Raw genomic sequence first — 26,414 nt, forward strand, 5'->3', positions numbered from 1 at the left:
TTAAACTCTACTTACGGGACGAGTTCTGATCTAGTGAGCAACCTGGGCCACTCCCTGAATTCATTGGTTCCATGGTCTGGGATGGCCCAAATGGCCAGTGAGAGCTGGCCTGCGTGGGGAGGGTGCTGGGAGCAGAAAGCAACACAGGACCATGAGGAGCGGGTTCCGAGGACCCCAAGCAGGGCCTGGCGGTGAGGGGGAAGATGCTGTGAGAGGGCCCGGGAATTTGGTCACGGCTGGTCAAGTCCAGAAGCCCTGGAAGCTGATGCGGGAGGTTGTCCTTTGGCCTTTTTTCTTGCCTTGAGGTAGAAAAGAGGGCTTCTTTCTCCTCCTTCCCTTTGTCCCTGTCCCCCACATCTCTCTAAGAAAGCCCTGGATGGAATCTGCTTCAGTGCTGTTTGCCCAAGCCCCCACATCCGCTCACTGACGTTGAATTGGATATTCTTCATTTGCAGCCCTGGGCCCTCTCAGCCTTACCTGGTGGCTGTGTCTGTGGACCTCTAACTGTCTGGCTTCTGGCTGTTTGACCCACAGGAGGCCCCAGGCTGGAGGTGGAGGGCCTGAAGGATAGAGAAGTTGCCTCTCGGGGGCCCTGCCTGCGCTGTGTGCCAATGGCTGCGCCCCTGCTGAGAGCTGAGCTCAGCGGGTTCAGGGACTCCCCCTTGCTCCAGCTCTCACCTCCTCAACAGAGTGCCTCACCCTCCCTTACGCTGTACTAGGGGTGTCGAACTCAATCAGAGAAGGGGCCAAAATCTAAAATCCAGCCTAAATCGCGGGCCGAATGGTTTACTGAACAGTCATAAACTGTCATTGTGATGGAAACGCAGCGGAGTGCAGTGATGACAGCGCGGTGCGGGCCACATTGCAAGGCCTGGCGGGACGGATTTGGCCCGCGGGCCTTGTGTTTGACACATGTGCTAGACGGTGGATTCCTCAGTCACTCTGTCTGGGCGCCCCAGATGCTTCCTGGCTGGGCTCTGATAGTTATGCACCTTAACATGTTTTGGGTTAAACTGGAGGAAAAAAAAAAAAAGGACAAACAGCAGGTTTGTCCAGGCTCTGCCCCTCGCCTCACATCCCAATCTAGTGGTCCCAAACCAGCAGGATCTGCATCTCTTGCAACTTGTTAAAAAGGCAGATTTCTGCCCTAACAGAGGGTTAGCGCAGCGGTCGCCAACCTCTTGGACCTCACGGACCACCAGAGCATCGTCCGATGGCCACGGCGCCGGAATCACTGCCTCGTCAGGGCACACACAAGAATCAACCGATGAGTGCATGAGTAAGTGGAAGAACAAATCAATGGTTCTTTCCCTAAATTTAAAAGTAAAGAAGTTTTCATGCAAATTTCTATTGATCCCTGGTATGCGGAGTCCATGTATAGTAATCTATTGCTTGAGGCTAAATTACATCTTCACTTATGGCTCTCTTACACGGCAAGTGCTTACGCTGAGTCAGAAATGGGGTTGGGGTGGCGGGTTGAGTGGGGGAGGAGGGCAGGGTGGGATGGGGGCTGCAGGCGGGGTGGGACACAACTTGCCCATTGGCTATATTGCCCTGCCCAGGGAGTTTCTGAGAAACGCGGCCCCTCTGTCCCACCCACCCAGCTGCATGTCTGTGCTCACGTCTCTTGCCTGTCATACTTGACAGAAAGCAGAGCCACAGGCTTGTGGCCCCCGCCTCCCCTCCATGGGGCCGCTCTGCCGGTGTGCTTGGAGTTCGTGCTTCTCGGTGACGTCCCTGAGAAACAGCTGACCCACCCATCACCCATTTGCTCGGTAGAAGTTTAATGGAGAAATATCTGTTTAAAACAATCCGTCAGAAAGAACAGCTCTTTTACAAACAAGTGATGGCAGTGACGAGTCAAAACCCCAGGCTTGGTGTCCCCTTCCTTCAGCCCACCCCTAGAAGAGGGAAGAGGTGGGTGAGGAGGAAAGACGGGACCATTTACACGTCAGCTGGAGGAATTACAAAAATACACTCTGATGTAGGATTGGGTTGCCATGAAACATGCGGTGGTGGGGGGCGGTGGTGGGGGAGGCGGGGTTGGGGGGGTTGACAACCAGGCAGGGAGGCGCTGCACCCTGGGGGTGGAGACTTGGAGGCGAAGCCTGGCTCAGTGCCCTGGGATGGGAGGAATCCGGATGCCCAGCCGGCAGGTCTGGGCCTGGCGACATGCTGTTTTGGGGATCACCCGGACACCTGGGGAGACAGAAATGATTACAGTGACAAACCAGACAATTTGACAGACCCTTCGATCCTATTTAGCCTCGTGACTGAGTGGAGGAAAGGAGGCAAAGAAAAGCTACTGACCAACCAAACAGTCCCTGGAGCCGTCAGAAGGGATCCCTAACTCCTTTTACACCTGCTGCCCCTGGCTCTAATGCATATAATACATATAGACCTATTACATGGTAGACCATCATACGATAGCCTATTGGCATAACTAGGAGCATACAGGGCAGGCCTATGGGCTGGCATTTGAAAGGCACTGGATAGGTGCCCTACCTGGAGACCATTGTCTTATGCCTGGTATGTGGAGTCCATGTGGAGCCATTCATTTCTTGAATTACATCCTCACATATGGTTCTCTTACATTGCACATGCTCTTTAAGCCTGATTTTACTGATTCCTCATCATGAATGAATATGCTCATTTCCCACTGCCCAAAAGGGTCACAGCTCCGGGCAGCAGAGAGGAGACCATATAGGGACAGAGAAGGGATAGAAGGTGCCCAGACCTTCTCATCATTCTGCCTGGGACTGGTCCTGCACGCGATGTCCCTCCTTCCTGAGTTCTTTGGCCCATTCCAGTGTGAGGCAGCCCCTCTTCCTCCAACCTTCTCAGAACAGACTGGCTCTGGATATCACACAAGTATAGCTTAGCACTGGCAACGGGGATCCCCCAAGCTGGAGGAGTCTCAAGCGCAGGTAGGGCTGGTTGGGTTGTAAAGGCAAGCTCATAAGTACACATCCATCTTGGAACTCAGCAACCACAAATGTGTGGGAAAGAAATAGGTGGCTCTAGAAGGGGAAAGCAAGCAATCGACAGGACCCAAATGAGCTGGTTGATGTTTCTAGCGTTTCCATCAGGAACTTTACTTCGTGAGCAGAGCAGCAGACAGAAGCTAGTTACCCGTTTTGTCTCAGTGCCGCTCAGCTGGAAGCTTAATAGAAAATTAGAAAAACCAATTGCCCGAATAGGGGCTCAAATAGTGTTTTTTTTGTTTTGTTTTGTTTTTAAATACATTGATTCCTGCAAATGTGGCTGATTTTAAACTGTCTTTCGGTAAAGAAAATGGTTGTACTTCAGAATCAGACATGAGCTTCAGTTCCCTTAAGAGCCACTTTATAGAAGAATGTCTGAGATTTGAGAGAATTCAATTCAATCTATCAGCCATTTGCTCAGTAGATGTATTGTTAAGCTCTGTGCAGATATGGCTTGGGAAGAAATAGAATGCTTGTTAAGGACCCGAGAGTATGACTTCAAAAGCAGTGCAGGTCCATTCAGGGCCTTCGCAGATTAATCATTCTGCTAAAACAAACACAGCGGCCTTCTCACAACCCAATGCACATGTCCATATTTGGCCAGGGGCCACTTGCAGACAAGTTGGCCTACCTGCCAAGAGCCACGTGGGCTGCCTCCCTGCTGAGGTGTGAGTGCCAAGATGAACATGCATTCAGATGCTTTGAAGCAGGATTATGAACAATCTGGCTATCTTTGCAGTGTGGGACACAAACAACAACAGCACATGCAGGCTTTTTTTTTTTTTTTTTTTTTTTTGCCTCGGAGGGAAAAGTCCCATTTGGGTAATGTTTTGGAAATGTTTTGACTAACTGATTAGTTCTTTCTGCGAGGGCAAGAAAGACTATGTAAGAAGAGGTGTGTGTGTGTGTGTGTGTGTGTGTGTGTTTATTGATTTCAGCGAGGAAAGGATAGGGAGATAGAAACATCAATGATGAGAAAGAATCACTAGTTGGCTGCCCCTGCATGCCCTGCACTGGGGATTGAGCCCACAACCATGGCATATGGCCTGACCAGGAATCAAACTGTGACCTCCTGGTTCATAGGTCAATGCTCAACCACTGAACCACGCCAGCTGGCCTCTGCATATAATATTATACCCATATGTAAATTAAGGCACATAGGCTTGATGGGTTTTCTAAGATTTTCATAAAATTCCATTGTGCTAGCTCTCTGTGCCATTCAGCATTATAGATAGGTTGATGGGATGAGGAAAGTTGAATTTGTAATGAGGCAATAGATCAGGGTTTTTGATATTTATTATCTGATATGTATTATAGGTACATGTAGAAGCATGGTCATGAGGTAAGGAAAGACCAGAAGGGAGGAAGGAATAAGGGCAAGCACACAAACCAAAGCAAACCAAAAATGGCCCTGGGAAGATGCGAAAAGTGAGGAAAGATGAAAGCAATTGAGTCATTTGGGCCAGATTCTCAAAGCTCAGTGATGATGCCATCAACCACAAGGAGTCAGACCATTTGGCCAGTCTATCAGGCGGTAGGATGGACACACGGCAAGTGAAAGAAGAGCAGAAAGTGTAGCTCCTGGCCCTAACCACAACTCCTACTGGGGTTGACTGGGAAAGTTTCATGGTTTCCATGGAATCCAGCTGTCTAGAGATATAGAGGGAGACGTGGGGGACAGCTAAGCTGTTTTTGAAGGTGAAATAGCAATATCACAGCCTCAGAAATAATACTCTGCTAATAGGCTAAGGGTAAGTCTAGCTACTGCTGCTTAGAGATAGTCTCTGAGAAGAGGTGAACTGAATGGTTGCCATGGCAATCGAATAGGAGGCTTGGTTCCCCTTATCTGTCCCCATGGTAACTAAACTCCTGGAGAATTATAGAGGAATTAGTTATCTTAACCTACTACTATTATCCCCATGGTAACTAGTCTCTCAATGGCAGTGGTCAGCCTAAAAAAAAAAAAAAAAAATCTTTGCTCCTAAAAAAAAAAAAGGTGGGCAGGAGGCAGGGGGTGAACACCTTGGGGAGCGGGGCTTGTATGTTTGGGGGGCTAATGCGCTAAGATGAATATATGAGGTTTCTTCTTGCCCCCAGCTCATTCCTGCCCAACTCACTCATGGGTTGAAGTGGACGGTGCAGCTGGGAGGGGCTCCCCTTCCGGCTACACATTACCATTCCGGTTCAGGGTGCGCCGGCGCTGGCTGGACTGCAGGCTCAGGACCAGGTACTGCCTCATGAACTCACTGAACCGCTTCTGGTTGGCCAACTTCCGGGCCGACTTCCGGGCCCCGGTGAAGCCCCCAAACCTCTTCTGCAGCTGCTTCTGCTCCTTCCCAGCCTCCTCTGCGCCGGGCTCTGTCTCTTCCTGCGCTTCGACCAGGCTCCTGACACGGGGCATTCGCTTCAGATGCATCTCGGAGGTGACTGGCTGGTAAAGAGCAGCCGCCAGGTGCTCTGGGTCAGCAGGGCTGAGCTGCCAGGGGCCCCTGGCAATGATCTTGGTGCATGGCGCCCAGAGAGGGCTGGGCAGGACCTTCCCTTCGCACTCGAGGATGCACACCTGCCAAGACAGAGGTGGGAGGAAGGGAGAAGGATGGGGGGGCATCTATTAATCCAAGGCAGTGAGGGTATAAAGCCCCTCTATGGTCTATACCTGTACCATGCAAGTTCTTCTAAAGCATGTCTTTCTTAAGTGCTGTGCGGCCGTTCTACATGTAATTGTTTAGGTTCATAGAATTTCTAAGTTGGAAAGAGACAGAAAACTCCCTGGCCCAGCTCCATCATTTCGCAGATGAAGAAACTTGGGGCTCAGAGATGGGAAGCTACCTTATCCCAGGCGATACAGCAAGTTAACACAGAACACACGTGCTAAACTGTACCTTAACTGTTAGTGACGTAGTTGGGTTTTTGGAGCCAAACAGCTCAGGAGGGTCACCCGTAAAAAAGACTTTTCTGTTGTTCTTTTATCAGACTTGGAAGTCAGACTGGCTTAAGACATTGTGTGGGAAACCACCTATTGTCTTCACCAGCAGAGAGGTGTGGGCAAGGTCCGAGCTACGAGCTACGCACCCACTGTTTAGTCTAGCTAGCTGAAGCAACTTCCCCACAGACAGTCATGTAAATCCTTACTGATAAGAGTCTGTTACTGGAAATTGCCTGCCTAAGGGCTGTAGGTGTATCCCAAATTGAATAAAAGGATGGCAAGGCCTGAGCCCAAGGGGAGTCCTTCCTCTTGAGTTGGGTTCCTGCCTGGTCCTCCAATATTTCCAAATAATTATTTCTCGTCTCATCTCTTTCATTTGCGAGTGGCCCGTCTTCTAGAGCCTGTACCCTGAATCACGCAGGACATGGGACATGCGCAGCATTGGGGATGCCAGAGCATGTAGTTAAATCTGCATGGTTACTTTAAGGTCACCAGGAAAAGATCAATCCCGGTGTTAATTTTTCACCTCCCCTCCCCCGAAACACTAGTCATCACTCTCTGTGCTTCATTTATAGAAAATAAAGGTCAAGGTAGGGAAGCACAGAGAGTGATGAACACCCTGCTCAACGGCTTACGTGTGTCTGCAGTACTTTGAGTTGATGGAATTGAATGGGAGACTAGGATCCTACGAGACCAAAAGATAACGTGCCAATGGGAAAAGGGTTCATTTTCAAATGGCCGGACCAGAGAGGAGAAAGAGACAGAACCCAGTGGGAGTGCCACCCTCCTTCACTGGTCAGGTGTCCAAAGAGTACTCTTCACCAAGCCCGCATGCTAGCCCGCATGCTGTCAGATGTTGGCACCGACTGAGACTAGAGCTGTGGTTTTTTTGAGCAGGTCTTTCCCATTAGCTTTTTTTCAGAGAAGCTGGCAGAAGTCATTCGCAGTCAGTGCCCACGCAGCTGAGAGACCCAGAGCAACCTCTTTTTCACACCCACAATGTCACTGGGTATGAAAGAAGGGCAGGCAACTTCAGCAGGTGGGAAGGGTGGACTTGAGGACAATGGTAGCTACAAACTTGAGTGCTCTGTAAGAAGAGCTACTGAAGTTGGTTTGGATGCAAATTCTTAGCCTGTACCTCTGGGATTCTGATTCGGCAAGCCAAGGCAGAGCCAGGAATCTAGGAATTAGTTTTTTTTTTTTTTTTCCTTGCAAGCACTGCAGGTGATTCTGAGGCTGGACTATGAGCAATCCTACTGTGGAACTTGCTGTGAGGAGGAAGAAGCCATCAGGGAACACTGTGGCCAGAGATCCCCTCAGAGATAAGCTCACGTGGGGGTCTGTACTTAGCTTGCCTCCAAAACACTTGGAAGAAAACTGGGTAGAATCAATTTGTAACATGTTCTTTCAGACCATAATGCCCTTGGGTTATTACTCTGTAGCAGTGGGTCTCCACTGGAGATTTTGCCTCTCTCCCCCCGCCCCAGGAACATTTGGAAATGTCTGGAAATATTTTTGGTTGTCACATGGTGGATGGGTAGGGGGGACACTATTGCTATCGATGGGTAGAGTCTAGGGATGCTGCTAAACTCCCTACAATGCACAGGACAGGCGCTCCCCCCCCCCCCCCAACAAATAATTATCCAGCCTAAACTGTCCTCAGTGGCGAGTCTGAGAAACAACAGAGTCAAGAGGAAAGCAGGAAAACATGGGTAGCAGCACGTGGAAGTCAAGAGGAGGGTAGAATTTTGGGCACCTGGTCCAATCCTCATAGAACAGCAGCCCCAAACGCGTGTTGAATTGTTCTATACCAGTGTTTCCCAGCCTTCTCTCATGATGAGAATCACCTGGTGGAGTTGTTAAAACACAGATTCCCGGATCCCAACTAAGAAGTGCTAAACTAGAATTTTTGGGAACATATAGGTAAAGTTGCATACCTAACTTAGTGCTCTGTATATAAAATCTGTCTTAGAGCACTAGTTAAGTATACAATTTTACCTATATGTTCCCAAAAATTCTAGTTTAGCACTTCTTAGTTGGGATCCGGGAATCTGTGTTTTAACAACTCCACCAGGTGATTCTCATCATGAGAGAAGGTTGGGAAACACTGTTCTATACCATCAGTTTACAGGAACAGGTGGACATTGTTAAATCTAAAGGCTATTAGATCTTCTGCAAGTCCCTGAGGTTTCTGGGCCCAGATGGTAATGAGATTGTGTGTCAATCAGAGAAAATGAAATTCTATGATCGAACCAGATGCATAGCCCCATACGAAGGCACATCATACTGTTAGACGAATTAGGTACTCGAAAAATCATCGGAACGCGTGATTTCAGAGAAGGTTTTGGGCAAATGTGAGGAATCCAAATTCACAACAGCATTTGCAGCACCAGATGGGCGCCAGAGCTTAATGCCGAACCGTCTGGTCTGAGGGAGCCACCAGCCTCTTCCCAGAGATGGGCTAATAGCCTATTAAGGGAGCTGGACGCATTCTCCCAACCCACACTGACGGCATGGCTATATTAAGCCGGAGCGTGGGGGAGCATCTGGAAGGTCTCAGATTGATGCCAAGTTGATCTGTAAAGCTGGGCTGGTGGGGAAACTGATGTCTGGAATCACAGACTGGGGAACAGGCACACAAGCCCATTAGAAGGGAAAGAAGGGCGTGAGGGGCGTGGGACTCCGTGAGGATTGCCACCCAGGGCAGCAATGGGCAGTGGCAGCTCATCCCGGGCAAACCCCCCGAACCTGTCCCTAAGGCCCCCTTTTCAATGACCTCTGAGTGAGCCAAAGCAGCCACGCCTATGGTCATTTCCCCAGCCTGTGCTTGCTTCCCTGTCCCCACTTTTAACAAACGTCCTCTAAAAATCACCTGGACTCCTGTGGTGAAATTTTCCCTTCAGGAAGTCAAGAACCCAAACACTACCGGCCTGCTCAGGGCCAGATCCCCTTTCTGGCAGCACTACTACAAACCAGCCACTCAGGGTGCTCATGTAATGAGGACAGAAAGCCCTAAAGGAAGGCAGCTTCTTTTGTTGTTAGAGTTTTAGGAAGTTTTAAATACATTTCCCCGGACCTCACGGTAGGTTACCTTCTTCTTTGTCTCTCAAACATGATGGTTTTTGTTTTGTTTTTTTTCTCCTTGAGCTGATACGGCAAAGCACCATTTACAACGCAGGCCATGACACTGGGTTTTGTATGGGAGTCATTTACTGACCAAAATTACAGACTGAGGAAAAGCCAGCCACACTTGGACCATGGACTTGGAGTGAGAAATAAAGGGATTCTTGATAAAGCCAGGGGTCCAAGAGGTTCTGGGAATAGCTCAGGGTTGTATAACGTGGCGGAGGGGCTGGGAAAGTGACCTTGCTGAAAGAGGTGAGTTCCCTCCACCCTATTATTCACAGAGTGGACATACTCAGGAGTTGCCAGATTTGAAAAGGAGATGTGGCTACCTACATTCTAGACATTTCATAAAAAAAAAAAAAAAAATAATAATAATAAAATAAATAAAATAAAATAAATACAAACTAGAAACCAAACAACCCAGCAGCCAGTCCCTCTGGGGGTCAGCAGGCCCTGCGAAGGGTTGACCCCTCACTGTAAGGCAGTAACTGGCCATTCTCTAACTGGCCATTGTTTGGAAGAAGTAACTCTGTGCCACACAGCACATCGGGCCACGTGTGGGAATGCCCGGGACCATCAGCAGAGGAAGCTCACACCGTATGTAGAGAGATAGACGAGCAGACACAAGGAACTGTCAGAGCACCGAGGAGGGAGGCGCTGGTTCTATGGGAGCAGGTGGAGAAGCAGGATGAAACTTAGCTGGGATTTGGAAGAAAAAGAGCAGGGAGAGGCACGTGCAAGGTGGGAGGGCAAGTTCCGGGCATTTTGGGACAGCCAGGAGAGGAGGCGGGGTTTCTGGGAAGTGTGGGATGTGATTGGAGCCCAGGAGAGACCAGGTGTGGGTGTACGTTTGGGAGTTCCCTGGGGCCTGGGGAGAGCTGGAGGCCTGGATGTGGGGATGACATCTCTGAGGGAGCGAGTACATGGAGGCGAGAATCAGGGAACCTTGGCAGTCACTATGCTTAGGGGGTGGGGAGAAGAACAGGAGGCCAACCGGAGGCAGAGAAACAAGAGTCCCAAGCAGGGAAGAGTGCCAGGTAAGTTCACCAAGTGGACAGCCCATCCGTGGGCCTGCGGTTTGGTGCTTAGGAGCTGCTGCGGACCCTGAGAGCAGCCGAGAGTGACACAGTGGCAGGGGCTGGGGTGGGTGTGTGTGTGTCAAAGTCGCAATCTTTTAGAACAGTGTTTCCCAAAGTGTGGTACACGTACCCCCAGGGGTACGGGAAGAGTTTGGTGGGGGTACGCATTGCACCAGAGTTTGGTGGGGATATGCACTGCACCGTGCTTCGCTGTGCCTAATTCCACGTTCTCATGAATACGAGGGGTACTCAGCGTTACGAAAATTATAGAAGGCGTACGCATATGTCAGAAGTTTGGGGAAACACTGTTTAGAATAGGGGTTTCGAACTCAATCAGAGAAGGGGCCAAAATCTAAAATCCAGCCTAAATCGAGGGCCGAATGGTTTACTGAACAGTCATAAACTGTCATTGTGATGGAAACGCAGCGGAGTGCAGTGATGACAGCGCGGTGCGGGCCACATTGCAAGGCCTGGCGGGACGGATTTGGCCCGCGGGCCTTGTGTTTGACACATGTGGTTTAGAACAATAATAGCAAAAGAAAGGAAAGAACAGGCGGGAGAGGGTTAAAAAGGAACGTTCAGTAGGGAAATCAGTGGTACCATGGAAGGTGGAAGGCGGGAGAGAAGGAACTCAGATGGGAGGCAGTGGGGAGAATGAAGGCAGATCCTGGTGGCAGGAAGGAGACTGGAGCGAATGTGTACTTGCTGGCCACTGTCTTCTCGTACAGATCAGCCCAAGGTCATGGTGTCCAAGGGGGTGGGAAGGCACACCAGTGTTTCACAATCGGGTGTGACTTTTTTTTTTTTTTTTTTTACAAGGAGGTCATGTAATCTGTGAATGATTTTCCTTGTAAAAAAGACATTAGATAACCCTAACCGGTTTGGCTCAGTGGATAGAGCGTCAGCCTGCGAACTGAAAGGTCCCAGGTTCGATTCCGGTCAAGGGCTTGTACCCTGGTTGTGGGCACATACCCAGTAGGGAGTGTGCAGGAGACAGCTGATAGATGTTTCTCTCTCATCGATGTTTCTAACTCCCTTCCTCTCTGAGTCCATAAAATCAATAACATATATATATATCAATAACATATATATAAATCAATAACATATATAAATATATATATAAATATATATATATATATATATATATATATATATATATATATTTTTTTTTTTAAGACATTAGATAAATAAAGCTGTGGTACATTTATACCATGGAATGCTATGCAGCTGTAAAAAAGAAGGATCTCTTAGCCTTTGAGACAACATGGAGGGACCTGGAGAGTATTATGCTAATCGAGATAAGCCAGTCAGAGAAAGACAAGTATCACATGGTCTCACTGGTATGTGGAATCTGATGAACCAGATAAACCAATGAACAGAATAGATCCAGAGACATAGAAATGTGGAACAGACTGATGAATCTCAAAGGGAAGCAGGGGTGGGTGGGTGGGGGGAGGTTAACTGGGGGGTGCATACTAGAGGCCCAGTGCAGGACATTCGTACACTTGGGGGTGGAGGGCGGGTGGCTCCCAATCCCAGCCTGTGCCCTGCCCTCTCCAAGTCCAGGACCCTGGGGGGATGTCCCACTGCCGGCTAAGCCCACTTCCACCACTACCACTACGGTTGCCAGCTGTGAGCCCAGCTTCTGGCTGAGTGGTGCTCTCCCTGTGGGAGTGCACTGACCACCAGGGAGCAACTCCTGCATTGAGCATCTGCCCCCTGGTGGTCAGTACATGTCATAGCAACTGTTTGTTCTGCCATTTGGTCGATTTGCATATTAAGGTTGTATTATATAGAATATGCATAGCCCATGGACTCAGATAATAGTGTGGTGAAGGCCTGGAAAGGATGGGGGCAGGATGGAGGAGGTCAATGGGGGGGAAAAAAAAAGACATCTATAATACTTCCAACAACAAAGGTAAATTAAAAAATAATACTTTAGAGCAAACTCAGGGTTATCCTTACAGTTAAGTTCCAAATACTTCCTTTTATTATAAAATACACATAACACCAACTTTCTACCATTGTAACCATTTTTAAGTGTGCTCTCAGTGGTATTAAGTACACTCTCAGTGCTGTGCCATGGTCACCACCATCCATCTCTAGGACTTTTCTATCTTCCCAATATGAAACTCTATGCCCATCCACCCCCTACTCCCAGCCCCAGCGACCACCTTTCTACTTTTTGTTTCCATGAATTCGACCGCTGATGACTATAAATAGAATCAGACAGTATTTGTCCTTTTGTCCCGTGAAAATCATTCACAGATTACATGACCTCCTTATAAAAAGTGTCACACCCGATTATGAGACACTGATGTGCCTTCCCACCCCCTTGGACACCATGGCCTTGGGTTGACCTGTTCTTTTGTGTTTTGTGTCTGGACAGGTCAACCCAACTTAGCACAATGTCTCCAAGTTTCATCCACATTGCTACACATGTCAGAATGCCTTTTGTAAGGCTGAGTGATATTCCATTGTCTGTACACACACGTTTTGTGGATCTGTTCATTGTTGAGGACACTTGGGTGGTTTCCACCTTTTGGAGATTGTGAATAATGCTGCTGTGGACATGGCTGTACAGATATCTTTTGAGTTCTAGTGCTTTTTTTTTGAGTGGGAAATAAAGGGTTGCACTTATGGCCAGTGATTCAGGAATTGTGCATAACCTTCAGTCTGGTCTAGGCTGCAAGCAGAGAACCTTAGCAGTGTGGCCATTATGAGATTATTGCTTCATCAATGCCTTCACTGGTTTACATGCAAACTAGTAGTCTACTCTGTTTTTAAAAAAATATATTTTATTGATTTTTTACAGAGAGGAAGGGAGAGAGATAGAGAGCTAGAAACATCGATGAGAGAGACACATTGACAAATTGCCTCTTGCACACCCCCTATCGGGGATGTGCCCGCAACCAAGGTACATGCCCTTGACCAGAATTGAACCCGGGACCTTTCAGTCCGCAGACCGACGCTCTACCACTGAGCCAAACCGATTTCGGCTCTACTCTGTTTTTTACTAAGACCAAGGGAAAGAGATTTTGGGTGAACTTTTAAACCTCTCTGGGCTGCACAGAAAAGGCATGGGGGCCTTCTGTGCTCTAGCCAAACTCAGCTTTTCTCAGTTCCTTAAATGCCACGCTCCTCCCTCGTATAGGCATTTGCAAATGCCCCCTCTCTACCCTCCCCAATTGCCCCCATGCCTTCCTTTACTATTATACTTGGGGACCACTCCCCGCCTCTTCACTTCCACTCATCTTTTTAAAAACATTTTTAAAAAATATATATTTTTATTGATATCAAAGAGGAAGGGAGAGAGAGAGAAACATCAATGATGAGAGAGAATCACTAATCATGCCTCCTGCACGCCCCACACTGGAAACTGAGCCCACAACCAAGGCATGTGTCCTGACCGGGAATCAAACCATGACCTTTTGGTGCATAGATCGATGCTCAACTACTGAGCCATGATGGCTGGGCTCACTCCCACTCATGTTTAGGTCTCCTTAGAGATTCAGTTCCTCCAAAAGCCCTCTCTGCCGCTCTAGGCTGGGTTGGGGTCCGCTGTTCTGTGTTCCCCCAGCACCAGTAATTACTCTCTCTCGGAGGGACTGCGGATTCTTCTCCCACTGGCTGCAAGGCCCACCCACCTGCTCACCTTTGGATCCCTTGTCCTAGTCAGGAAAACCACGGCGGGTGAATGAGAGGGACGGATACACTCAGAAAGGGTTATCTGGGAATACTTTTTGTGATGCAGCAGTTATTACTGCTCAGAAAACAGGCTCGAAAACTACAGGGCAGGAGGAGCTTGGTATTGAGGCCTGTTGGGCTGTGTCTGCTCACCGCTGGTGCCTTGGCCCAGCCTGAATATCTGGTTTCTATGTTTGTGCATTCGCCTTAAGGGACATAGTTACTTCTGGTTGCTTTAAAGGTTGAGGAGTTTGAAACATGGCATCTTTTGAAAGGAGTTTATTTAACTACAAAGAAAAATAATAAGAATGGAATTATATTGGATTTCTAAGAGAGGAATAACTATTTAGATAAAAATAAAAGCAGTGGCGCCTTGGTCCCTATGGCTCAGAGTTAGAGCGTCGGCCAGCACACGGAAGAGCTATGGGTTCTATTCCTCGTCAAGGCCACATACCTGGGTTGCATGCTTCTCCCTAGCACTGGTGGGGGTTTGTGCGAGAAGCAATCAATCAATGTGTCTCTCTCACATCAATGTTTCTCTCTCCCCTCCTCCCCATACCACCTTCCACGCTCTCTAAAAATCAATGGAAAAAATATCCTCTAGTGAGGATTAACAACAACAATAAAAAAAGGCGGTGGAGAAAGCAGCTTATTTAATAAAAAGAAACTTAATGTCAGATTTGTGCTTCAAATGCAAAGTTTAAAATAGAGCATTTTAGGTGATCATTTGCCAAATTATCTGTTATATTAGCAACGGAGGTCAGCAAACATGTTGAACTCAGGAGGGGATGCTTAAACAAGTTATACTGTATTCACCGAGAGAAATAACTTGTTTAGTAACTCGGGGAAATGGAAATTATCCAGGCATAATACAGCAAGAGAAAACACTAGGATTCTTCCTCTTGACTGGTAGGATTAAATGTGATTTCAATTCTCTTTTTAAAAAAACTTCTCTAATTTGCCAAACTCTCTCACATGCTTATGCACTCTTTTAATGGGGGAACAATATTCAGTGTGGGCAGGCTTCTGTTTGAACTTGGTCGAGTGGACATAAATGTTTACAGATTTATGCATTTGGGTTTGCCCTGGGAAGATGCTCACGTCTGTTTCTGTTCCCCTACAACCACGTGATCCCGGGCGAGGCCTCAGTTTCTCCCTTGGGGTCTGCTCTGGAGGAGCTGGGGAGGAGGAGACAGCTTACCTGGAGGTCGAAGCTGTGGAGCACTGGGCGGAGCTTCTCCCTGCAGGTCAGACAGTCCCTCTGGCAGCTGCCAGACACGCTGGAGAAGAGGCTGAGCAGCAGGAGGTCGCAGAGCAGGGCTTTCATGGTGCAGGAGCGGGAGGCAAGACGCTGAAACACAGGGGAGGGTGCGCGGCCGTTAGAACAGCCTCCGGCGGGGAGACTCACCCAGGGGATGCAGGACAGGCGCTCTTCAGAAGGGACACTGCCGGCTGAGGTCCACCTCCCAGGAGGCAGGGGATCATCGGCAAGGGCGCAGGGGTCTGCTCCTGTCAGCCAGGCCGGATGCCCATGCGGGGTGCCAGAGCTGCTGGGAGAGAGCCCCTGTGAGTCCTGCCACCCAGCTGGCCTCCACTCGCACGGGCACTTTCAGGGAGCTTTGCCACTGAGTGTGTGACCTTGAGACAACCTCTCCCAGCCTCAGTGTTCATGGCTGTAAAAGGGGAAGATAATCCTGTGCCACCTAATGACGTTTCGGTCAACAACGACCGCCTATAGGATTATAACAGAGGCCTATAGGATTATAACGGAGCTGAACAATTCCTATCACCGGGTGACGTGGCAGCCACGGGACTGTCACAGTACACACTGTGCTACTCCTGCTGGCGCAGACAAAGCTGAGCTTCCGTCACATAAAAGAGAGCACGTACAATGATGGACGGTACACAGTACCGATAATAAATGACTGTGTGCCGTGCTGCCCCAGAAGCAGCCTCACGCATTTTGTGTTCACCGCATCTCATGGTTGCATCCTTTCCTCAAGTTTGAGTTGATCTCATGTTTTGTACAGTAATATACTGTGCAGGCTTATAGTCTAGGAGCAATAGGCTGTTCCATGGAGCCTGGGTGTGTAGTGGGCTCTAGATGTGTGTAAGTGCACTCTGTGGTGTTCACACAACCAGGAAACCGTGGAGTGATGCGTTTCTCACAATGCATGTCTGTCGTTCAGCGGTGCATGACGGTAGCGGCACCTGCCTTGTCCCAGGGCTGGTGCGAAGATACGATGAGAACTGTAAGGGGCGTTTTGTGAAGTGTTGTGCAAGAACAAGGTGTGCAAACTGTGACATTTATGCGTGACACATGTACTTCATCTCATCCTCTAGCCTTCCTCACATCGGCCAGGAATGCCCTACATCCCAGAATTCGCTCTTTTAGGAGGCTGCAGGTTCCTTGTCTGTTTCTCCTGCTAGCCGTGAGCTAACTCCTGAGCACAGGGCCAGCATGTTCACTCACCTTGCTATCCCATGCAAAGCACAGAATATATATATATATATATATACACACACACACACACACACACACACACACACATATATATATACACACATACATACACACACACATATATATACACACACATACATATACACACACACATATACACACACACACACACACACACACACACATATATATATATATATATATATATATATGTATGTATATATATATATATATCAAATAGCTTGTCTGGTTTGGCTCAGTGGTGGAGCATCAGCTGAGGAACCAAGAGGTCACTGGTTTGATTCCCAATCAGGGCACAACCCTGGATTGTGGACTCGATCCCCAGTGTGGGGCAGGCAGGAAGCAGCCTATTGGTGATGTTTCTCTCTATTTCTCTCCCTGACTCTCTAAAACTCAGTAAAAACCATATCAATAAAAAATGAATAAATGATTATAAGATAATAGCTTCAACCATTGTCAGATCAGAAGTTTATATTCTTCATGTAGGATTGCCCGACAGATATTTTGTTTTTCCCTTTCCCTCTTTAAATTGATCCTGTGATGAAGCCTCCTGAATCAAAAAGCTATTTCCTTGAACTGAATCACTCTGGGTCCCTATAGAACCATCTTCGCTCAGAGGATTACTCTGGGTCCCTATAGAAAAATCTTCGCTCAGAGGATTCAATGGAAAGGGGAACAAGCGGACTCTCTGGAAATGTTGCAAATATTCTTGATTGAGGTGTTGGTCACAGGGGTGTCTACATTTGCCAAAACTCATTGAATTTATTTAAAAAATATTGATTTTTTTACAGAGAGGAAGAGAGAGGGATAGAGAGTTAGAAACATCAATGAAAGAGAAACATTGATCAGCTGCCTCTCGCACACCTCCTACTGGGGATGTGCCCGCAACCAAGTACATGCCCTTGACCGAAATCAAACCTGGGATCTTTCAGTCCGAAGGCCGACGCTCTATCCACTGAGCCAAACCGGTTTCAGCGAAACTCATTGAATTTAAATTTAATTCTGTGAACTTCGCTGTGTATAAATTCTACCTTCATAAAGAGTTCAGTGTAGAAAACCAAAAATAATTGCCTTTATGGCTTTTTTCATTAGACTCCACTGAGAAAATGTACAAATGCAGTCTGCAGACCAGCAGGACCAGCATCACCTGGGATCTTGTTAGAAACAAGAAGTTTCAGGCCTCACCCTGCAACCACTGAATCTGGACCCGTGTTCTCAGGTGACTCTTACACACACTGGTGTAGGATATGGATGTGAAATGGAGTGAGGCGATAGGAGGAGGGATCCTGCAGTCGACACCACATTGGGGGACCATCCCAACTCTTCTTGTGTATCACCCAAGCATCTCATACTAAGAGGATGTCGACTGAAAGATGCTCAATCAATGTCTAAGTCAAAGAGTTGACATCTGAGATGGTTTTGAAGGATGAGAAGGTCTTCCAAAGAAGAGGGCATTTGAGAGATACTGGAAACAGTCTTTTCACAGGTGCAGAGGAGCCATGTACACAGCCTGTGAGGGGAGGCTGAGCAGGCTGGTGCATGGATGGGGCCACCTTCCCACCTGGGGAAGCACCTGCTGAAAGACGAGCTCTGTCTGATAGAACAGGGTCTTGTTTGTTATCCTAAAGGGTTTGAGCTTTACCCTCCAGAGGGTGAGGTGCCCTGGGTTAATGAACCATGAGCACACTCATCTGTACAAAGGAATAAATCTCCAATGCAATTTTCCCTCTCTATCTCAAGAGTGAGCATCTTAGTTGGGATTCATTGCCTTGGTTATTGTGATAAGCCTCCTAATCTGTTTGCCTAATAACCTGACCTCCTACCAAACCATCTTCCAATCCAATGCTTTGCACTGAAGATAATTCTCTAACTCCCGCTGGGACTTAGCACCATTCCTGTTACTCACCCTCTGTCTCCTCTATCATCCTGGTGAGTCACCTGTCATTCCGACTCTATCGGGTCCTTAATGGCTTTGTGTCTGGGCACGTTCTCTTCCTTCTACCCGGAATACACGTCTCCAACTCATACTTCATACTCAGCTTCAGAGTCATCGCCTCTGGAAAGCCACCCCCACCCCCTGGTCTCAGCTACGTGCATATCTGCTGCTGCGGCATCGAGATGCAGCACATCACAGTGGGAAGTGAGGGAACCTCTAGGGCCTGTCGGATGGGAACCGCAGAGTGGTTGTGACTGGCGAGTTCCCATCAGCTCATTGCTGCAGACCGTAACAATGGAACAACATAGTATCTACCTCATATGACAACTAACTGGTTAATGTTTATAAGCAGTTAATATAGCACCTGGCACATACATACTACACTGAGTGGCCAGATTATTATGATCTCGAACACATAATAATCTGGCCACTCAGTGTATATCCTATATAATAAAAGGCTAATATGCAAATTGTCCCCTCGACCAGGAATTTGACCAGCAGGCAGGCCAGCCACCCATCCATGTCCCCTCCCCCTGGCCAGGCTGGCCAGACCCCATCCATGCACGAATTCATTACATTACATTAATATACACTGAGTGGCCAGATTATTATGTGTTCAGAGATCATAATAATAATCTGGCCACTCAGTGTACATGTTATATAAAAGCTTAGAGAGAAAAAAAAGGGTTCAGCACACAGCCTTTCCTCAATAATGTTCTCCTAGCCTCTCGCAGGGCACTTACCACATTCTCCTGTGAGCCGGGACATCTGTGTGTGTGTTTCTCTCCCTGACCTGTGACTTCCTGAAGAGCAAGGGTCATATTCTAGGGTTCTCTATTTCCAGCACTCAGGGTCAGGAACTTAGGAAGTGCTCAAAAAAGTCTGACTAATGACAGTAGAGGATCTCAGAAGCCCTCTTCCTTCTCCTTAGCAGAGGTAGAGTTGGGGAGTGTCTAGAAATCTGCCTCCTTGGGGGCCTAGAGTGCTGATGGCCCCGGGGCCACTTCAGCATCTGCGTCACTGACAGTGTCTATTCGCTACCTGTGCGGATTGGGGAGTGGGAACCAGTTTTGTTCCGGGGCGATGCAGTGTGCCACCCTAAGCTGGAAGTCCAAGCATGTTTTGCTAGTGGACTGGTCACATATGGCCACAAGGCAGGGTTGGAATAGTAATATCTGTGAAGTTTGAATGGGTCACATAGGGGTTGGTAGACAAGCTACGAAAGCCCGTCACCACTTACAGGTTCTTTTGAAGAGTTTTCAAAACTCAAGAGTATCATGAGTTCTAAAAATAGCCAACGTGTAAGCCAATATATTAAACTAAGGACTGCTTGCATAGGTCTTTGTTTAATTTGAGATTTGCCTTTCCATTTCTTATTCTACTCAATTTCAGTCTTTCTAACCTGGAGGTTATTTTTGTGGAATCTGTCCAGAATGGCATGGCTGTGCCCTTTGTGGCCACATGATGGCAGCACCTGGATGCCACAGAAGAAAGGAAGGCTGGGAGAAAAGGGACTGCTTCCTTTGGTTCTTAATACAAAATTGCAATACACGTCTGCATAGGCCGAGCTGATAAGTTGTGACAGATGTTAATAGAATGCTCTCCAGCTGAGGTTTTTCACCAAGAGCATTAACTGCGACAACTTGCTCACCCAGGAAATGTTTGATGGCTTGGCTGATATTTGTTATCTCAAATTCTGGGTAAATGAGTTTTAGGGGGCGGGGCAGGAAGAAGATAAGCTCTTGGGACTTGGAGCATGTGTTCCGCCTGGTAGCCTTCCTGCATGTACAGGGCGGGCCTTCTGTAGTTTGGCGCTTGGGTAACCTTATGGAATCTACTTGGCCTTAGCCTGGCCCTCCCTGCTCGTCCAACCTCCCTAATCCCCCTCTGGGCCCCACCCCTCACTTTAAAAATATTTTTAAAAATTGATTTCAGAGAGGAAGGGAGAGGGAGAGGGCGAGCTAGAAACATCAGTGATGAGAGAGAATCATTGATCAGCTGCCTCCTGCACACCCACAACCCAGGCAAGGGACCCCACCTATTGTTAAAATGCTGAGTGCTATTCATTCTATTCTAAAATGAAAACAAATCCTTAAAATGAGAATGACCACCATCCTATCTCCCAGATGGTTTGTGATATTTACATGAGATTGATAAATGTGAAAACTCAAATTATATGTAATTATCCTTAGAAAAGTACTTTTTGGTACTTCTCACAACACCTAGTATCAGTGTGTTCTAGGTTAAGTTAGATTTTGAACTTTACTGAAAATTCATAGATGCTTTTCATTCTTCGGAAGGCTTGTGCTTTCCTTTTTTTGTAGTTCTGTACATAAGTTAATGACATTTGAATGAAGGCATGCAATTAGTTAATTCACGAGTGACATTTATGCTCAATCTTTACACTTTGTAACTGAGTTTGGGCAAATTTTTTCCCCACCGAGAGCTTCAGGCTTCTGCAAAATGGGGGTGATGACAGGTTTTTATATTTGTTTTTGTTTTATTGGACAATAGTAACCATCAGTAAAAAAAAAAAAAAAAAAAAAAAAAAAAATGCTCCCTACATATGTCTGAATTTTAATTGGCTAAAATTTCACTTGGTAAGCCGAGCCCTGCCTACACTTCCATGTGGTGATACCATCATAGCTAGAGATCTGGACATCTCGTATTGAATAAAGAAATGTTTAATTACCTTTCAGCTTGGCAATGACACCTCCTAAATTTAATTGTGCTTCGCTGCTTATGAAGATAAAATACCCCTGTGCTTTAGACTTAATCTATTTGCATGTAATCTTGCTTCCAAGGACAATATAATTAGTTGCCAATCTGTTTTGGAGAATTATGTATGAAGCTTCAGCTGAAGATAAAAGTGAATTATGTCTTGCGTTGTGACCTGTAAACGAAGCTGTCATTTGGGTGCTTTTGGAGGACGAGGGAAGAGGGGGCAGTCTTCTTGCCGGAGCATATATGTCCCCATCCTCCTCATCCATCTCAAGGGTAGCTACAGGTTTTTCTACAGGTTACGGAAGATTTCAATATTCACATGCAGCTCTCTGATCTAGGGTGAATGTTACCTCCCTTTTTGCGATGAACGTAGGTTTGTAGAGGGTAAGCAACTTGCCGAAGAGAGTCTAGCTCATATAATAGCAGATCCAGGACTTCAGCTCAGGCACTTTGACCCCAAATGGTGTGATCTGGGGAACCACAGCGTCCTCATGCCGGTTCTGCCTTGGGAAGCTGGCAAATTCTGGGGGATGGTCTTGAAGAGAGACCATCTCCACAAGAGACCATCTTGTGGGGATGATCTCTCTTTATATATTTAAAGGTTATATTCAGAACACCGTGTGCCAGACGCTGTGCTAATAGCTTTATAAGCATCGGTGCCAGGGGGTGAGGGCCATTGTCCCCATTGTACCATTGGGAAGACACAGGCTTGAGGAGGAGGAATAAGACCACCGGGTTCCCAGGCTCCTGCTCTCACCAGACCGCTCTGATCTCCGTGGCTCTCTCTGCCTTCGTGCAGCTGGATTCACTCTGAGCACCTGCCTGTGCCCTGAACTCTGGGCTCCCCCTCTCTGTTGTTGCTTCTGCCCAGTTCACACAGGAGTCGCTCATGAGCACAGGGGTTTGTCTCCCTCACGCCCCGTTTCTATGACCCATTGCAGACGGGATGCCCACGTGTCACCTGTTCACCAGCTATTGTGGAGGGAGGCTTCTTTCTTTTCCTCCTCTGGCTAATACGCTCATGTTCAAAAAGGCCCCCTTTCTGCTCTAAAATTCCCGCTTGGGCAGAGGGCAGGGGCAGAGAGGAGAGGGAGGCCCGCCCAAGCAGCCTAAGTGCACCCCGTGCTGGTGAGCAAGGGACAGGGGAGCCCTGCGTGTGGAGACCAGAGTCCTGGGCTCAAGCTCTGACTCTGACAATGACAGTGGGGTCTTGAGCAAGACCCCTTCTCTGGGCCTCAGTTTCTCCTTCTCTAAGAAGAGACCGTTGGATTAGGTGGTTAATGTGGTTGATTTTCTAAGTGGGACGGGCAGATATTTGTGCTCTCCTGCTGAGGGGAAGCAAGAAGGGGGGATATGGAGGGAAGAAGTGAAGGGCTTCCTGAGGAAGCAGCTTCCGGGCAGCACCGGACTGAGGCCACAGTAACAGCCCAGCCTGGGGCTCAGGAGAGGGTCAGGAGGGGTGGTGGTGGGGGTAGGGGTTGGGGTGGAGGGGTAAGAGGTCACCAGGATCCGTTTCCATCAGGGCTGCTTCAACACTGAGCAGCTATCGCTCTTAGCATTGATCTTCCTGATTCCACACATACTGTCAAAACCATGAAAATGAAAACGTAAAAGCGTATTTACTTTTATACTGAAATCACTCAATGTTATTTTCGAGTAGATTAGAAAACAGAGGTAAGGAAACGAGGAATGGAACCAGACCAATCATCTTCAAGCTTCTTTCACTTTATGGCACCAGCAATCAGGTTTTGAGCATGCTTTCCCCATCTATTTGTTCATATACGTTATAAATGCAAATGACGAAAGGTAACACCATAAAGAACAAAGCCTTCGTGTCCTGAAGCCCGGTGGAGTGCCTGCCGGGCACTGCTCACGTCTGGCGATGCTGGCTGTGGGGCCTGAGAGAGCTGGCAGGTCTGTTTTGCGGGCAGTGGGAGGCTCCCATCGGGAACACCACGCAGGTTTCTCAGCTGGATGAGTGGGGAGTGGGGGGTGGGGGAGGTTGCCTCTGAGCTCCAGTGGGGCGGCAGAGCCCCGGCTGGGTGGTGACTCAGTGACATTGTCACCCACACCCGGGACCCCTGGGAGGCCATCTCTCCCCTTCACCTGCCACGTCAGGCCCTTCCGAGCGGGCGGGGTGCTGTGTTTCTGCTCTGCTACAGCCGCTGCCAGGATTGGAAACCCCCCAGGATCGTGGACAGTCCAGACCGATTGTGATCGTGGCCTATCTAGGGAGATGCTCAGGAAACCGGCCCCTAAATTGGGTGCCCCAGGTCTCACAGCTAGTTTGTGGTTAGCAGGAGCCCTTCATGTCAGATTGTGGGGGCACCTATAGGCATTTAAATAAAAGTGTTTAGAAAACCCAGTTTGCCAAAAGAGTTAGTTCCCAGAATTGAAGCCAGTGAGACTGCTGTCTGGATGATTCAGGAGAGCCTGTCCCCCCCCTCCCTAAGGTATCTGATGAGCTGCCCGCCCAGGCTCAGAGCTGGTTGGTTTCAAGGGTTCCTTCTCCGGCTTTGGGAGCTGTTGGGCTCTGGTGTCGTTCATGGAAGCACGCTGATAAACGCATGAAACACTCACCCGAAGGCTCACCTCCCTATGGTGTGTGTGCACGTCTGTCCGTGTGTTTATGTGTGTCCGTGTGTGTCTTAGCACAACATAAGCGTGTTTATTTATTTATTTACAAAATATACTTCTATTGATTTCAGAAAGGAAGGGAATGAGAGAAACAAATGTCATTGATGAGAGAGAATCATTGACTGGCTGCCTCCTACACAGCCCACACTGTGGCTCGAGTCTGCAACCCGGGCATGCGCCCTGACTGGGAATCGAACCGTGACCTCCTGGTTCATAGGTTGACACTCCACCTCTGAGCCACGCGGGCCGGGCACAGTAAGTGTGTTTAGGTTTCTGCCTTGTGCATCGTAGGTTTCAATAAATGGAGTTCCTTTGCCCTTCTTCTGTGCCTTTGTCCTGGCTGCCGCCTTTCTCTCCAAATCCCTGGACAGACCCATTCACGTCCTCCCCTGCCTCGCTCGCCCGCATCCCTGCAGGCAGAGGGGCAAACACGGCTTCCCGGGAATCCCTCCAACACTTGCTGTCTGGACCACGCAATTTAGGACTTAATTACAGCTGGCCTGGCCTTGTCTGCTAATTGTTTCCCTGTGTTTGTGCCGCCCCACCCCATCGCCATCGGTCTAGGAGCACCCCTGGCCCCACACGGGAGGCGCGCTGGACTTCGGGGGGCCGGGCTCAGTCCTCCGCCTGCCGAGTCCTGCACGATCGGTTTAACCTCACAGCTTCGGCTTCCCGCTGCACCACCGAGATAATGGCACCCCCTCCCAGGGCTGTTGCCGGGGATAATGGGTGTGAAAATGTGGATGCAAATCACTGTACAAATGTGCAAAGCTGTTATTATCACCTCGGCTGAATCCAGCCCGGGCCCGTGCACCTCCCCTGCCGGGTGGCGTGGAGGAGATAAATATCTGATTGATTGAAGACGGAATAGCTTCGTGACAGCTCCTGTTACAGGCTCCGGAGAGCACGGGGCTTGAGCCTCGTCTTGCAATTACTCCCTTCATTGACAATGCAAAATCTCCTCCCCGGAGACTGGAGTACCCTCAGCCTCCAGCTGATAAAGCCCCACAGACAGAGCGGCACCGCCCGAACGACCCCAGGCTGCACCCCAGCGCCCTCAACGCACAGACGCACAGCACGCGGGACAGGGGAAGCCGCTTTTTACTAAGGTGGAGGCTGGGGACGGGCATTCCGGGGACCCTACCCTGCAGGAGACTCGCAAGCATGCAGAATCACCGGTCGCTTTTCTGAGAAAGACATCGCAGCATCCAGCATCCGTGGAAGCGCACAGTGTGTTTCCCCGCCGCCGTGTCCGCACGCGGGAAGGGTGCGCGGCAGCCCGCAGGCAGGGGGCAGAGCCGCGGGCCCGTGGGAGCCTTTCATAAGGAGCCCGGGGCTTCCCGTGCCCCTCCGTGGAGAGGACTCGGGTGAGGGCTCCACGGCGAATGCCACAAAGAAGAGCTTTGTCTTTTGTTCGTCTCGTGAACGACGTTATGGGTTATAATTGGGGCAATTACGGGCTGGGGCTGCTCGGGGAAGCGAGACACAGATGTGTGAGCCCGGGAGCGGGGTGTGCTGTGAGTCCACAGCAGCTTGCTTTAAATGGTCCATTTCCCCAAGCATCCTGCCCGACTTGAATTCCCCCCAGAACTTGCCCATGTTCAGAAGGAGATGGGGGGAGGAGAGGATGGGGAATGGAGGGGGTGGTGGGAGAGGCACGCCGGGGGAGAGAGGCGCACAAAGAGAGGAGAAAGAAAAAGAGGCGGAGAAGGAGCGGGAGAGTTTGGGTGACTTGGCCACGTCCTCTCTCCCAGACCCCGAGACCCTCAAAGGAGCTCAGGGTCTGGGAGACCAAGGTCATCCCTGCAGACATCAACGTGGAATTCACACAGGGCGAGCCGGGCCAGCCACGCACTACGGGTCCCACACAAAGCTGCTCCGACTTCCCACGTCATTACTCACAATTCCTATTCAGTGCCTATCGGGGAAGGGTTCCCTCGGGGCTGAAAACCCAAATCCAAACCCACCAGCCTGAACACACTTGAGGGAAGGGAAGAAAGGGAAGCTGCACAGAGAGATCACTCGGGACGGGGTGGGGGGGCAGTCCTCAGGGCTGCCCTGAAAGCCAGCCCCCCAAACCTGCCCCTTCTGCACCCCCACTTCCACAGCCCCCTCTCCTCAACAGATAGGAATGGCAAAGTAGGGGCCACGCCTGCTAAACCCAAACTTTTCCTCATCTCCAAGTTCGGCTCTTTTCTCCTTCTGCCTCTGCGTTTAGGATAAAAAACCTCCAGGCTCCCCTCCACCCTCCATCCGAGCATGGAAAATAAAGCGGACGAAGAAGAAATCCTCTCGCAGGGGGACGGCAGCATCCACCCTGGACAAAGGAGGGGGGCTGAGGGAGAGCCCCCCGCTGCCCGGCTTTCCCCCAAGGCTCCCGGCACCGGGTCCCGGGCTGGGGTGCGCATGCATCGCCTACCTGAGAGCTGTCAGCAGTAGCCCGGCTCCCTCGGATGTGAGGCTCGGTTCTGCCGTCTCAGCCACACCAGCATATATATCCTTCTCTCCTCCCCCCACCCCCACAGCCCTCCCATTCCCTGCCCACCTCGATGACACATACACACACGCTGACCCCCTGAAGCAAGTGAGCAGCAGAACCTACACGCCTCCTGGCTGGCGCCCGCCCCGCTGGCTGGCTCTGTGCGCAGACCTGTGACATCCCAGCCTCCCCACCATCAGCCCATTCATCCTCCAGCCTGCTTCACCTGGACTTGGCTCCTCCAGGCTCCCACAGCTGCCTCCCCTGGCTTCCAGAGGCGCGGTGAGGACTGGCAGGCTTCTCTGGTAAGCCAGTCAGGAAAGAAAAGGCTCCCGGTGACAGCGAGGAGGC

The 26,414-nt window shown here is 49.3% G+C and overlaps 1 protein-coding gene across 5 annotated transcripts; it reads right to left on the reverse strand.

The window, feature by feature from the left end:
- Positions 1 to 1,767: 1,767 nt before the first annotated feature.
- Positions 1,768 to 26,414, reverse strand: PNOC (prepronociceptin). 5 transcript variants are annotated; one of them, XM_036423959.2, is made up of 4 exons: positions 26,290 to 26,414; positions 15,004 to 15,153; positions 5,160 to 5,547; positions 1,768 to 2,199 (listed from the first exon to the last, which is right to left on the reverse strand). In XM_036423959.2, the coding sequence occupies exons 2-4, from the start codon at positions 15,127 to 15,129 to the stop codon at positions 2,114 to 2,116; spliced, it is 600 nt and encodes a 199-aa protein (XP_036279852.1). In that variant the 5' UTR covers positions 15,130 to 15,153; positions 26,290 to 26,414; the 3' UTR covers positions 1,768 to 2,113. The 5 variants fall into 5 exon arrangements, with proteins under 5 accessions (XP_036279852.1, XP_045432630.1, XP_036279850.2 ...); XM_045576674.1 differs by having other exon boundaries at positions 26,187 to 26,314; XM_036423957.2 differs by having other exon boundaries at positions 5,102 to 5,547; positions 26,187 to 26,314.

This window comes from Pipistrellus kuhlii, unplaced genomic scaffold (genome assembly GCF_014108245.1).
Source record: "Pipistrellus kuhlii isolate mPipKuh1 unplaced genomic scaffold, mPipKuh1.p scaffold_m20_p_8, whole genome shotgun sequence".
Taxonomy (NCBI): Eukaryota; Metazoa; Chordata; class Mammalia; order Chiroptera; family Vespertilionidae; genus Pipistrellus; species Pipistrellus kuhlii.

Coding starts and splice junctions, on each gene's coding strand:
- PNOC (XM_045576674.1), bottom strand. CDS start 26,243: ATGTCACAGGTCTGCGCACAGAGCCAGCCAGCGGGGCGGGCGCCAGCC. Junction 15,154..26,186: donor GGGCGCCAGCCAGGAGGCGT/GTAGGTTCTGCT, acceptor CCTGTGTTTCAG/CGTCTTGCCTCCCGCTCCTG. Junction 2,200..5,159: donor GCGCACCCTGAACCGGAATG/GTAATGTGTAGC, acceptor CTGTCTCCCCAG/GTGTCCGGGTGATCCCCAAA.